Genomic DNA, 13,718 nt, shown 5'->3' with positions numbered 1-13,718 from the left:
GAATCTGGGTCAGCCGTGGCGCAGGGCCCGGCGGGGCGCGGGCGGCGCTTCCGGCGCGGCCCCGGGACCCGCGGCCCCCCCGCGTTCCCCCTCCGCCTCCTCCCTCGGGGTGCCCCGAAGTTCCCGGGGGGCGCGGCGGCCTCGGCTTCCCCCGACGTTAATCCGCCGCTCTCCCCGGCCGCAGTAAACAGGTCATGGCGACGGCCCCGGCCGCGGCCCGTCGCTCATCTCGGCGCCTTTAATTAGTATAATTAACCTTGTTTCCCGCGCCCGCCGCCCCGCCGGGCGTGCCGTGGGGTGTCCACAGCCCTCCCGCGTCCCCTCGCGCTTCCAACTTCCCGTTTCTTTGGAAGGAGCCAAAAAAAAAAAAAAAAAAAAAAAAAAAAAAAAGAAGCCCCGAGCCCCTGGAATCGCGGGAGCGCACGTGCGCGGCGGGGCCACCCGCTGCCCCCGCCGCCTCCCCGGCCCCACGCGTGGCTCCGGAGCATCGCTTCCCGGCCTCCCCCTGAGGAAATGAGCGCCTGGTTCGTCCCAAGAGTAAAGTCCTGAGACGTTCGCTTTCCCTGACCTGGCGCATGTGGGTTTTGGGGGGAAAATCTGCCCAAAACTGTTGATTTAACCCACCGAGTCGTGTTTGCGGGTGGCAGGTGCCCGGAGAGGCCTCTTCGCGCTGCCAGCGTGCGGCTGCCGGGGACGAAGCTGGGAACCTCGCTCTGTCTCCAGCAGCTTTCCTTAAAACTCGGTGTTTGTATGGAATAATGGAGTCTTCTTAATGAAAGAAATAAAGTAGTAGTGGGAAGCTGGCTTCGTGCCCCTGGGGGTCTGCAACACTCCCAAAATCTTGTTAGTGTGCAGGGAAGGGAAGAGTCACCTTGTGCCTGTCCTTTACCGAGTGGATGATCCACTCTGGATAAAATAATTTTAAAATAATTGGCTGCTTCTTGTTGCTGCTTCTGCAAGTATGCAACCTGTATTGATTATCGAGTGGCTTAGGCACAAGGAAATTATTTATTTGAACTCAGTTAATCTCCAGGACTCTCTGGGAAAATAATCTGGAGTCGGAAGGTTTTAGGTTCAGAGGGAAACTGGTTTTATGAGTTTGATTATGCACAGTTAAATGATGAGTCCTGAGGAGAAGTCAGCAGTTGGCTGCGTAATGGGCAGCTGATGCACCCTGGCTGCAGTGGTTCTGTGGGGACCTGTTCCAGTGTACTCCATCGGTGGAGTTTTGGGGTCAGCTGGCAGTTTTTGCAGAGTTTGATGTGTGCTTGGAGGAGGGGAAACTGCTGCATAATTTTAAAATTAGGTGGGTGTTGGTGATTTCAGGGCAGAAGTCTGGTCTGATTTTAAATCAAGCCCCAAACCAGCAGCCACTGCCCAGTCCCTGGGTTGGGGTTCAGGTGAGTGTGGGGGTTCGCTGCTGTGGCACCCACACGTGCCTTGCTGGCCTGTTTGCAGGTGACGGAGTTGGTGCTCGATAACTGCCGGTCCAGCAACGGGGAAATCGAAGGGCTCAATGACTCATTTAAGGAACTCCAGTTTCTCAGCATGGCCAATGTTGAGCTGACGTCGCTGGCCAAACTCCCCACGTTGAGTAAGCTCCGGAAGGTGGGTATCTCCTGGCTGCCCGTGCTTTGGGACGGCAAACTCATAGGTGCCAAGCTGTGGTCGCACCTTTCAGCACTCGTGGTTGGACTTGTGTGGCGCTGAAGGTGCTTCATGGGCCTCTGAAATGTATTTTTAAGATCTGAATAGTTGTGGGTGTCTCCAGTTGGTTATGGCGAGTTGGGCTTGGTCAGCGATTCTTGGGGCAGTAGCTGCTTGGCTGTGGACATTGTGAAGGTTGGCCATGCCTTGCTGACCAGGGGACCTTGGTAAGAGGCCCTTGGGTTGCTCATTGCTGGCAGTGAACTCCAGTCCTGGTAACTTAAAACTGAGGTGCCCAAACCCGTGAGACTTTTAAGGAACAGTTTATAATTCTCAATTTAAAGGAACTTTTTGACAGCCAAAGCTTGTTACTTTGGGTGAGTCTTCAAAAGTGATTACACTCTTAAAGGGAGAACAATTAACAATGATGCAGCTGAATCTAAGGCTGAAAATCCAACTGTTTAATTCCTTTTTTTCTGTACAATAGCTGGAGTTGAGTGACAACGTCATTTCTGGAGGCCTGGAGGTCCTTGCAGAGAGATGTCCGAATCTCACATATCTAAATCTAAGTGGCAACAAAATCAAAGATCTTGGCACTGTGGAAGCTCTTGTGAGTATGAAGTGGGAGGGGCTCTGGGGAGATTTAATAAATACGATTTTTTATCAAGAACCCTTAGTATTTTTGCAATGGATTGGTACAAAGGTTCGTCAATCTTGTGGTTGGTCCGGTCTGATGGACTCTGTGCCACGGTTATAGGACAGCTTGTGTAACCCCCCTACTGGAAAATGCTTCTGTGTCGGAAATGGGATGTCCCAAATCAGAGATGGTTTGGCTTGTTTCATTTTTGAAGAAAAAGTGGCCAAGGTGTGTTGTGCTGATTTCCCTGTGCTTGTTCGTTAAGGCGTGTTTGTCTGATGAGTTTTCATTAAACTGTGAAGTGACTCAGACACGGGTGGGATACAGCCGGGAGTGGGACAGTGAAGCAAAGAAGGGAGCTGCCAGTGGTGATCCATTTGCCCGTTTTTCTGGATGATTTGGGTTTCTGTTCAAAACTGGGCTCTGCACACATAACCCAACCCCCAAGCTGTGGGGGAGTGTGGGGGTTCGGGAGCTGTGGGGGAGTTGTTCCACGAGTGCCTTCATTGGGGATTCAGACACTGCCAGCAACTTGGACTGAACTTTGAGGGAGAATGACTAGAAATGAGGGATGAGGACAAAGTAAATGCAGTTATGCTTGGGCTGTGACCCTGCTGTATCCAGGAGCACCACGGGAAAAAACCTTTTCATTTATTTTCAGCAAAATCTGAAGAACTTGAAGAGCCTTGACCTGTTCAACTGTGAGATCACAAACCTTGAGGACTACAGGGACAGCATCTTTGAGCTGCTCCAGCAGATCACATACCTGGATGGGTTCGATCAGGAGGACAACGAGGCACCAGACTCAGAAGATGATGATGACGGTAAGTTCCTGAAACAAATGGGGTAGGAATGGGATGCTGGAATAAAGGTCTCAGTGTAGCGCAGGGAATTCCTGAGCACACGAGTGCAATTCTGCTTGTGCTCCTGAAGAGCAGAGCCCAGAGCGTGTTTGGTATTAATGCACTGATACAGAGCAAAAACTCCCATCAGAGGGTTCCAGTCCTGCAGAAGCCACCTAGGCTTAAGGGAATTGGACTAAAGACACTTTTGCAAAGGCACAAATATTCTCAAAGTTGTTGCCAGCTGTAAAGCCCTTTGTGCTACTGAGTGATACAGAGCGAGGGGACACGCACGCTATTTTGAATAAAAAATTACGACTTTACAGGTTTTGGTAATGGCTTCAGCCCCCTGCTTCAGTATAATACAATTTTTAGATCCAAAAGCATACATAGTTCCTTTTGGTCCCACCTTAGTTGCAATCCTTAAAGGGGGCTCTTCTGGCTGTCAGCCCCTTCTGCTGGCAGGGGTTTACATTTGTAGCTCCTTCAGACATTGAGAGTTTTGCCTGAAGCTTGTGATGGAAAAACACTGGGAGTCTTTCTTAGAGGAAAAAAAGACAAGATGTAACTTGGTTACAATTATGGTCATTTCCCATGTGTTGCCTGGATTTAGAAAAAAACAGTAAAAATCCCCAAATCCTTCAGGAAAAAAACTATTAGAGCCAGCCCATCCTGCTATATTCAGAGAGGAGTGAATGGAACTGACCTTCTGGCCTATATGTGTGTCCTTCACTGCAGAAGGGGATGAAGATGATGATGATGATGAGAACGAAGCTGGGCCTCCAGGAGAATATGAAGAGGAAGATGATGAAGATGATGGAGCTTCAGATTTGGGGGAAGGTGAAGAGGAGGAGGAAGTTGGTCTTTCATACCTGATGAAAGAAGAAATTCAGGTAAAGTTTGTAAATTCTGCCAAATGCAGAAAGCAAAGAGAAGCTCCTGTGGGGTTCTGTGGTTATGGAAAACAGTTCTGGTACAGTTCCCAGAGCACGGAAAACAGCCACCTTTCAGAAGGTGATGAGTAGAGTCTTGTAGCTATAGACTGGTCACACAAATTACAGGACAGAAGTAAATCCCTGGGTCCTGGTCAGGTCCTCCTCTCTGATGTCTGCAGGGTCTCGACAGGAGAGCGTGTCTGGTGTGGGGTTTGTGTGTGCCAGCAGCACCCATGTTTTGGATCAAAAGCTCCTGTGGCCAGCCAGTACTGGCTCTTTGATAAGAGTTTGCTTCCTGTTGGAGTTAATGCGGAGTGGGTTTAATTCCAGTATTCCAAGGACAAATATCGGGGGCCTGTTTTCCCATTTTGACTTGTCACAATCCCGTGTATAAAATTCCACCAAGCAGAGGGACATAAAAACAAGACTTGAGTTTGTCGAATTCTCTGGAGCTGATTGTTAATTCGTTTGCATTTCTCATCTATCAGCTTTAGAACAAGACGAAAAAAACCAACACAACAACTTACTCATTTTCACAGAAACTTGGGAAGATGATGCTGTTGTACACTTTTTCCTCCAAGCCCTTACTGACTGCGGGTTCAAAGGAAATCTAGAGCTGCTGGCATTTGTCTCAGAGTTAATTTGTTAATAACCTTGAGCTGGCTTAAGGCAGTGAACAGTGGAGAAAAGCAAAGAAATGAGACTCTGGGGCTGACTGATGCCCTGGTGGGGAAAGTGCAGGGAATTCCTGGATTTCTGCTTGGGATCATCATGGAAGCAAGACTTTGATAAACAGCAATTGTAAAAATGTCTCCCAATTTTTGTACAGGATGAAGAGGATGATGATGACTATGTTGAAGGAGGTGATGAGGAGGAAGAAGGTAAGTGCTTAAGTATTCAAGTTGTGACTGAAACAATCAATTCTTTATAATTCTTTGTAGGGTTGGGACATGTGTGTTAACACAAAAAATAAAAGTAAAGTAAAAGTGAAGAAGAAACAACAGTTTTCTGAAAGGAAAGACATTGTCTCTTAGGCATGCAGAGAGGAGCGGGACTCTGCTGTGCATCTTATTATTCACATACCTTGAAAATATCTCTCAAGTGCACCAGAGTCTCTGCTGGCAAAGCCTGACAGCCAGGAGCAGCTGGAGCTTTCCCTTTATCCAGCTGAAAGTGGCTTCTCCATAAGCAATTCTACTACAGGAACAAAGTTCTGTTTGCAAGAAGTGGCTTACTGGAGTATTTTTTAATAAGAGTTTTCATCAAAAATTCCATGTCTCTGTAAAGACAAATCCCAGAATTTGTCCCCAGCTGAGCTCCCATCTCCTCCACATGCTGGGCTCAGTGGAGCAGGTTTGGGAGCTGGATTTTCCACTTGTAAAAACGGGAATTCTGAGGGAGCAGTGCGGATTCTTCACTTAGTACAAATGCAGCCCTGGAGTCAGGGTGGGCCATTGGCCAGGGAACGGCTGCTGGGGAATTCACGGGTTGGAGGGGGCGGCGTTGCACTGCGGGCTCCCGCCAGCAGAGCGCACAGCGCTCCACCCGAGCCCGGCCTTTCCCTGCAGAAAAACTCGGGGATGTTGTGCAGGATCCTGGTGCTGGTCACGCAGGGATGTTCCGCCAGGAACGCGTCTGCACCGCACACGCTCCCCGCTGCCATCACCGGGCTGTTGGGTGCTGTGTGGGCAGAGCGTAATGGGCTGTGTGCATCCCTCTCTCCTTAGCAGAGGGCGTCCGAGGGGAGAAGAGGAAACGAGAGCCCGAGGATGAAGGTGAGGAAGAGGAAGATTAATTTGCAGGACCAGACTCTCCAGTTATGGAAGACGCAATAGTGATTATGCAGCTCTGTATGTCCATGTACCATAGATGTCCTGACAGAAATCCTATGTTAACTTTTTATAGCAGAAGTGTGGTTTTACTATTCCTGCCCCTTTTTATCATTCCAGATAAGCTCTGGTAGCCCATAGGGAACCTTCTGTAGAGAACAATTTTCAGCCCTATAATCACTGAAGCCATTGGCAAATTCCCCCCCCCCAGACTTTTCTTTGGAGCTCTTTAATTTCGTACAATCTTGCTGTGTTGGTCATTGTTAGCCCTGAATCCAACCCCATGCCACATGGGTTTAATACTGGGAGTTTTCATTCAGGATTTTAAAAGTTTTTACACTTAAAAAAGCTGAATAGAAAAACGTTCTGCCGCAAATTCCCCACTCTCTTAAATCAGTTGACTCTAGGCCAAGATTTCCATGGATTCAACTGGAAACCCCCAACTGGATGACACCCATGGTTAAGTTTTTAAAAAAGTGACTCCTGTGATTTTTTTGAAGGCTCCTCTCTCTTTTGGGTGTTCCAGGGTAAAGCCACAGTGCGTTTCAGAAGATGTTTTTGTTTTCCTGCTTGCTCCAATGTTCAGTGTTTGGAGTATTCACTAGATTCCTTCAAGGGTGTATTTTGGCAAACTGAAAGAGTTGTGGTCCTTAAAGGGTTGCAATCCATAAATTTTCTCCCAAGTCCATTGTCACTGCAGGTATTAACAGAGTAACTATGTGTAGTTTTAAACCTTTTTGCTAGAAATCTTTGTTAAACCTTCACTCACTTTGCTCTTGCATTGTTATTCTGGGAATTCTGCACCATTCATGGCTATAAAATGTATAAAATAGATGAAATATGCATTTCTGATGCAGAAGTGAACGGGTAACTCCTCCAAGCGTGTTGTTTTCCACCCCCCCCCCCCCCAGCTTTCCTAGAACTGTTGAAGGGAAGGATGAACCCAAGTTGGCCCTTCTCTGCACGTCACCTCTTAAACTGTTTAAATCTGGCTGTAGGCAAAACGCTTGGTTTGTGTATAACAGTTGGGAATATTTGGGGGTTTATATCGAGTGGCTGCAGAGACATGTCAGGAGCAAGCATGGGGGATGTGCAGAGAAGCTTTTTTTCTAGCAGCCTTTATAATTCCTAATCTGCCCCAATGTATCATCTTTCCTGTTGGAAACAAATTTTGACTTCCGGCATTCCTCCTTCAGGCGTGATCTGGGTTTCACACAGTGTAGTCACGGTATCACACTGACTGACATTGTCTCACATAGGTCCTGAACCAAATATCACACACAGCTTTATTCCAGAGACTTATTTTTGTATCTGTCCTGGCTGTCACTAGCTGCCGGAAACTGGGGAGAGCCTGCGGGTGGGAAGAAGGAGGTTCCTGGGCCTAAGCAAGTCAGTCCCTCATCACCTGGTTGGTTCCCTGTGGATGTTCCTTGGGAATTTCACACACTAGTTCAGTGTGACCTCCAGCTCTTCAGTGGAGTTTAGATCGTGCAGGGTTGAAGTTCTGCAAAGCCCCACTCCCTGTGTGTGTGGTTTTTTCCCCCCAACTAGAGCCTTAACTCTGGGTGTCTCCTGTAGCTGTGTAGCGGGGCCGAACCTTCCCGGCCTTGAAGCGGAGTCAGGTGGGCAGTGGCACACTCGGGAACAACTGGCTCCTTGGGCTTTGTGTTTTTTAAGGAATATCTCTAAAGACATTAGAAAAGTCGTGGTGAAACTTCCTTTGCAGCCACAACCAAGTCCTGTGTTTGTGATGAGTCCTGGGCGGGTCAGTGCACAGCTGTCATGTCCTGGAGGCTCTGGGCGAGGCACTCACTCCGTGCTCAGCTTTGAGAGAAAAAGTGTTTTCCCATCCTTTTGCTCACTGTCTTTAGATTGAAACTCGTTATTTATAAGTGTGTACGTTAGAGCACCTCCATGTCAGGGTTTTACTTAACTGTTACTGATGCAGATAAAATTAGTTTTAAATGGAAAAAAAGAGTCTATTTTGATGGATTAAAATTATGTGGGTAGTGGGCTTGTTTGGATAAGCGAGTCCAGCTCCTGAGACCAGACAGAGTTCCCTAGGCCAGACTTCCCACTTCCCAAACACCCGCAGTGCCGTGCGTCAGCCACCACGTGGAACCTGAGCCCTCACAAACCCAACTCCCCAAGAATCTGTTTGTCCCAGTGTCACCATCCCTGGTCCCTTGTCCTCCGCTCGGCATGCAGCAACAGCGTTTTTTAACGAGGAATTCAGAGCCTCCAGATAACTTTTGAAACTTTTTTGCTTGGTGGGTGGTCTTTTCATGCAAATACGTCAGGGTGGGTTTTATATTTTGTAGAGGTTTTGTCCTATTTTAATGCTCTTTGTATGGCAGTCTGTATATAGTGTGGTTCGGTTCCTTCTCCGACTCTTTCCTGAAACTTTGGAGTAACTGATTTTGTGCAACTGTGTTTTGAATAAAGCCATGACAGTGTTAAATTAAAGACAACAGCCCTGCAGCACTCTTCTGGTAACTTTTAGTTGTAACAAAACATGTTTCCTCCCCATGTGTGCTGTAAATTTTAAATTAAAAAGTTTTCAAACCGAATTATTTCAAATAAATTGAGACTATTGTATTGGATTACTTCTCGGGGTATGTCCACCTGTGGAGAATAGAACGTTTCTCAAGGAATGGAGTAAGAGGGAATTTTCTTTCCTGTTACGTTTAAGTGGGGTGGAAACCTGCAGAATTGGTGTGTCTTTCTGGGGATGGAATTTGGATGTGTGGTGCTTTAGTCCTTGGTAACGTTGTAACAGTCGAGGATGTTCTGGAGAACCTGGATGGTTCCCTGAGTGCTTCCAGGTGAGTTTAACACAGATGTCATCAACATCCGACTCTGGATGAGTCTTGAGATCTGCTTTTCACAGATCCTGCCTTGTGCCTGGCAGCCTGAGCCAAGTCTGGTGCTGAATTATTCCTCACACAAGAACAATGTTTAAAAAAACCCTGCTGCTCCTCCCGAGCTAGAGAGAGCATTGTTTTATCTTGGGATTAGTCCAGCATTCCCGGCAAAAATCCCTTGGATGCACTTGAGAAAGCCCTTGGCAAACAGGCTTTTCTGCTGCTGGATGAGCAATTAGGCAAGAAATGGGTGGTGACTTTCTGGGATATTTTATTTAGTTAGTTTTAAAGGGTGGGGAAGAATTGCAGTTCCAGCTGAAGCCCCACACTGGCGCCTCTAACCCTGTGCACCCATTTCCCTCTGGATTTGGAGCCAAACAGGGAACCTGAATTTCAGGATGACTTTAAACAAGTTAAATCCCTCCTTTGGGGGTGCGGGTGGGTGAGGTAAAACCAGGCTGTCATATGGTACTTTGATGGCAAAGGAGAGAGGAAAAAGCTCGAGTGCTGTCGGGGCACATCTTCAAAGCCACGAAAAACCTGCGGTGTGGCTGATGGGCTCCTCGGCTTGTCAGGACGTGTGTGGAACCGGCTCTCCCTGCCCCAGCTTCTGTTTACACAGCTCACCTGCTGCCACAGCGCCAGGCACCTGTCGCTCCCGGGCTCTCGGGATAGGATTGAGCAGGGACCAAGGGATGCGGCCGCTCCCCATGGTCCAGCAGCGGCCCAGCCTGCCGACTGTCCTACTGGACAGCCCCCCCGCCCTCCATTTTGTTGCAGTGAGGGGAAGCCGTGCGGCGGGCGGCCGGGCCGCTTCTTCCGCCCTGCTCCTTCCTCCTCCTCCTTCTCCGGGGGCTTTTGTCTTGTGGTACCCCTTCTTGCTCCTTCCCCGGCCCTTATCTCCCCCTCCCAGTGGTGCTGCTTCCCGTCCTCTTCCTTCCTCAGGGGTCGGGGCGCCTTCCCCCCACCCCAGGGAAGCGCCTGAGGGGGCGCGCGGGCCCCCGAGCGCGGGAAACCGCGACCCACGGCGTTCCCCAGATGCGGGCAGCAGGGGCCGAGCCGCGACCCCGCCGCTGATTGGCTGAGATTTGCCGCAGTTCCGCCCCCCCGCCTTCCCGCCTCCCGCGCGCGCGGCGCCCCGCCCACGGCCCCTCAGGCCCCTCATGACGGCGGTGCGGGGGAAGTGCCCCCAAATGCCCCATTTCCACCGCAAAACAGCTTCTGCTCTCCCTCGAAATGCCCCATTCCCACCCCAAAACAGCCTCTGCTCCCCACCAGCCTTCAGGAGAGGCTTTTCACCTCAGGCTGCGTGAACTTCATTCCGGTGGTGGAAAACAACGTGATTCACAATCCAAGCGGAGAAAAATACTCAAAAATACAAACCGTGATCCCGAAGGTGGTTATCAACGTCGCGTGAGGAAGGGTAAATTCAGCCAGGCTTTGGTACAAACGCGCCGGGTGAAAATAGGAAGAAATTCCTCATAAAATTCTTCAGATTGCCTAGTTAAGCTCAGTAGCAAGAGAGCTTCAAGGTGTGTGCTTTCAGGCAGCTCCTGCTGCCATGTAGTTCCTAATGTCCCCCAAATTGGTCCTACTTTCCCAGGGGAATGCAGCATGTGCAGGTTACGAGGCAACTCTTCCCCTTTCTCACCTACATCCCTACATCCCATTGCCCAATTCCAGGTTAATTCAACCCAGCCACAGTACTGAAGGGCTTTGGGGTTAGTTTTGTGACCCGGGTGCCTGGGCCAGGGGAGTGATGGTCTGGGGCTCCCAGAGGTCAGACTTTCAAAAAAGGGAGGGTTTTTTTGGTATGAAATGTGACCAAGAACTACTAGAACTATCCCTTGCCATTCCCACACATTCGGTAATGACCACTTACCCTTTTCCCCCCTTTATTCTCCCTCAAATGAAATTAATTTTAAAAACCTCATACTGTTGAGGATATAAACCCCGAGGGTCTCTCAATGCCCAGCCTGCAGGCAGCTCACTTTCAACTTTCCTCATCTATATTTTTATGTGAGAATGGGGAAGCTGACATTCTTGTGGAATCCCATGAATTCAGGAATTTGGCCTTGGAGAAAACTAAAATCCTTTGAGCTGCAGGATGGAGTAATGAGAAATCTCAGAATGAAAACTGCCCCATTCTACAGCAAACAGAGCTGTTGTTGATTTTGGCAGCAAGACCTGCTGCATGCTAAAAATACACAAGTTTCACTAGTCATACCCATTGCAAAGGTCTGAACCGAAGAACGAGATCTGAATTTACAAGATAAAAATGATGCTTGAATTATTTTTATCTATTTCTGAGTCTCTTGGTTGGGCCAGGGGTTGCACTGTCACATTAGATGTGCACACTCGTGTTCTCCATTTGCTCATCGATCGACCGGCACAAATGGAGAGTCAGGAATGCGGCTCCCCCGGGGTACCAAAACGCATGGGATAGGACAGAAGGAGTCAGGGTCAGCAGCTGCTTGAAGCAGGACATGGAAAATGTCCCTCTGCAGAGCCTGGGGCTGGGAAATTCGTGTTGCTACCGCTGTTGGGAGGTTTCTCACTGGAGCTAGTTTGGTCTCCTGGGGAATACTCTTCTGGTTTTAAACTTTAAAATTACAGTTCATAGTATCCTTCGTAATATGCTCGGTTTCTGCTTTGAGTGTGTCTCACTAAAAAAAAAAAAAAAAAAAAAAAAGAGCCCCCAAAATAGCCAAGGAAAGTCTTTCCTCCTGCTTGTAATTTAATTGGCACAAATGAGGGAGAATCCAAAAGTAAATGTTCAGCCACAACAGCAAACCAGCAGAAAACCACAGGACACAGTAAAGCTGGGAACTCTTGGCACTGACAAAAGGATTCTGTTCTAGGAAAAAAATGACCCCAGAGTGTGGGTTCATGTTGGAAAAGGAGCTGGTCTCTCCTGTGTGAATGAAACATGTTCACACAGGGTGTTTGAGGGGCATTTCCTTCTAGAGTAGAGTTAATTCAAATAAAACAATCTAGTGATGACTGAGGAGCAGCCAGTCAGAACTCCTCAGCATGGCCTCAGTGAAGCACTGATATCTTCTGGCTGTTTGTGAGGGTCTTGGTCACATCCTTGTCCCTGGGAATGCTGAGGACATGCAGGAATCATGTTTAATTAGGAATCTGAGGCTGGAAGGGAGCTCCTGGCTAATGGTGTTTTGAAACTAAGGTGTCTCTGCAGCAAGTGCCTTTCTGAACTGATTTCAGAATCACATCTGTGTCCCTGAGCTTTATCATCATGATGACTCATAATTATTCTGCTTAAAAGTGTGCTGTGGTGTTTCTTCTACGCTCCGTGTGTTTTGAGTGAGCTCCCGTGTCACAGCAAAACCCAGCTGGAATGACTTGGGTAATTTGTGTTCCTGGAAACCAAGAATGTCTTCAATCTCTTCTTTCATCAGCATCACTGTTGGAGGATCCACACCAAAAGCCGTAGGATCAGCCTTGGGAATTCAAGTCTTGCCCTCTTTTGTGCAAGTCATAAGTGTATTTAAAAATGTAATTGAGTGCTGACTTTTTAATGCCAAATACTGGCTATGCTCACACCTCCTGTGCACACCCACCCCGTACTCCTGCTACAGTTGTGCAGCTCCAAAAGCTTCTGGTGTTAAATTCTGTGTTTGGGCTGTGCTTTGAAGCACAGGCTTGTGGAGATGAGGATGTTTTCTCTGATGATCTGCTGAGGGGTATGTCCATCTCAGTCGTGTAGCGCTGGGGGGGGGGGGGAAGGCTGCTTGTTGGTGAAATCTTTTACATTAACATATTACACAAATTAACGAGGTTTTCCCTGAGAGAGCCCTTTATTTCCCACCATCATCCAGAGTTCCTCCTCATTCACATCCCTGCACAGACCACTCCTCTGCAAGCAACAGGAGGGACAGAAGGAGGAAGAATATTAACCTCTCTCTGCTCTGAGGTTCTGGATCACTTCAATTGCTGCAGAATTTCTACATTAATGTTAAGCATTCTCACTACAAAGAAGACTCCCAGATCATCACTGAAAAGCAAAAAGTATTCCCTAGAACAAAGAGAGGAATCCCGGAGAAGATGGGAATAACCAAATGCCTGCAGAGACAAACTGGTTAAATTTGGGAATTCTCATGTGCATCTCCATCCAAGTTTTTTGAAGTGCTTTAGTAAACTTCCCAAATCACTCTCTTTCCTCTCTCCAACACACCTGGATTTCTAATGGTGTGGAAAATGTGTTTCCACTGGGAATCAAACAGGTCTGGACCAAAGTTAGGGCTGCCTGGCTGGGGTGGGAACGGGCGGCACTCAGGTTCGCTGTTCTTGGATATATTTTCCTGTCAATCCGTGCGTGCACTGCACGGGGAACCGGGCACCAACACGCTGCTGCAGAGCCCGTGTGATTCCTCCTGTGCCATGGGCGGAGCAGGGAAGGGAAACAGTTCGATAACTGCAGTTCCATGGAAAGCTCCCCACGGCTATTCCGTAAGAACGCGTTCCCAGTCCTGCCGGTGAACTCGGGTTGCAGAAGCCCTGGATCGGGAGAACGAGCACTAGAGGGCACAGCGCGACCAGCGACGGGCGCCGGCTTTGGCGAGGCGGAGGCAGAGCCCGGCTGTCTCTGCGCTTCTTTCCACCCGTGAAGAGTCCGAGTGACTCCTTAAAATGGCACCTTTTGGAGGGTTCTGGACTCATTAGCTGCAGTAATTCAAGGACGAAAATGCGGCAGAGAATCCAAGAATATCCCGAGTCGGAAGGGGCTCTTGCCCAGAGAAACACCGCAGCTCCGCATTTCTGTCCACATTCCATAAATGACCAAAAAAAGGGAAGGTGAACTTGTTGGCAGGAACTGTGAAAGAAACAGGAGGAAAACCCAACACCCCTGTGTTGCAACACTCCAGAACTTAGTCAAACGAAGCAAATGTGTTTAAAATGAGAAATGCAGCACCAAAAGATAATGACAGGGTGCATTCTGGGAG

The 13,718-nt window shown here is 48.6% G+C and overlaps 1 protein-coding gene across 2 annotated transcripts; it reads left to right on the top strand.

The window, feature by feature from the left end:
• The first annotated feature begins 1,430 nt into the window (after positions 1–1,430).
• Positions 1,431–8,460, top strand: ANP32E (acidic nuclear phosphoprotein 32 family member E). Of its 2 annotated transcripts, none has more exons than XM_042026140.1 (6): positions 1,431–1,608; positions 2,135–2,257; positions 2,946–3,108; positions 3,865–4,019; positions 4,891–4,942; positions 5,789–8,460. In XM_042026140.1, the coding sequence occupies exons 1-6, from the start codon at positions 1,549–1,551 to the stop codon at positions 5,854–5,856; spliced, it is 621 nt and encodes a 206-aa protein (XP_041882074.1). In that variant the 5' UTR covers positions 1,431–1,548; the 3' UTR covers positions 5,857–8,460. The 2 variants fall into 2 exon arrangements, with proteins under 2 accessions (XP_041882074.1, XP_041881995.1); XM_042026061.1 differs by having other exon boundaries at positions 1,437–1,608; positions 5,792–8,460.
• The last annotated feature ends 5,258 nt before the right edge of the window (positions 8,461–13,718 follow it).

Source organism: Corvus kubaryi, unplaced genomic scaffold, assembly GCF_017639235.1.
Source record: "Corvus kubaryi isolate FWS band 111438036 unplaced genomic scaffold, C.kubaryi_AGA036_p1.0 119, whole genome shotgun sequence".
In the NCBI taxonomy this organism is placed as follows: domain Eukaryota; kingdom Metazoa; phylum Chordata; class Aves; order Passeriformes; family Corvidae; genus Corvus; species Corvus kubaryi.
This window is presented reverse-complemented; position numbering and strand designations above follow the sequence as displayed.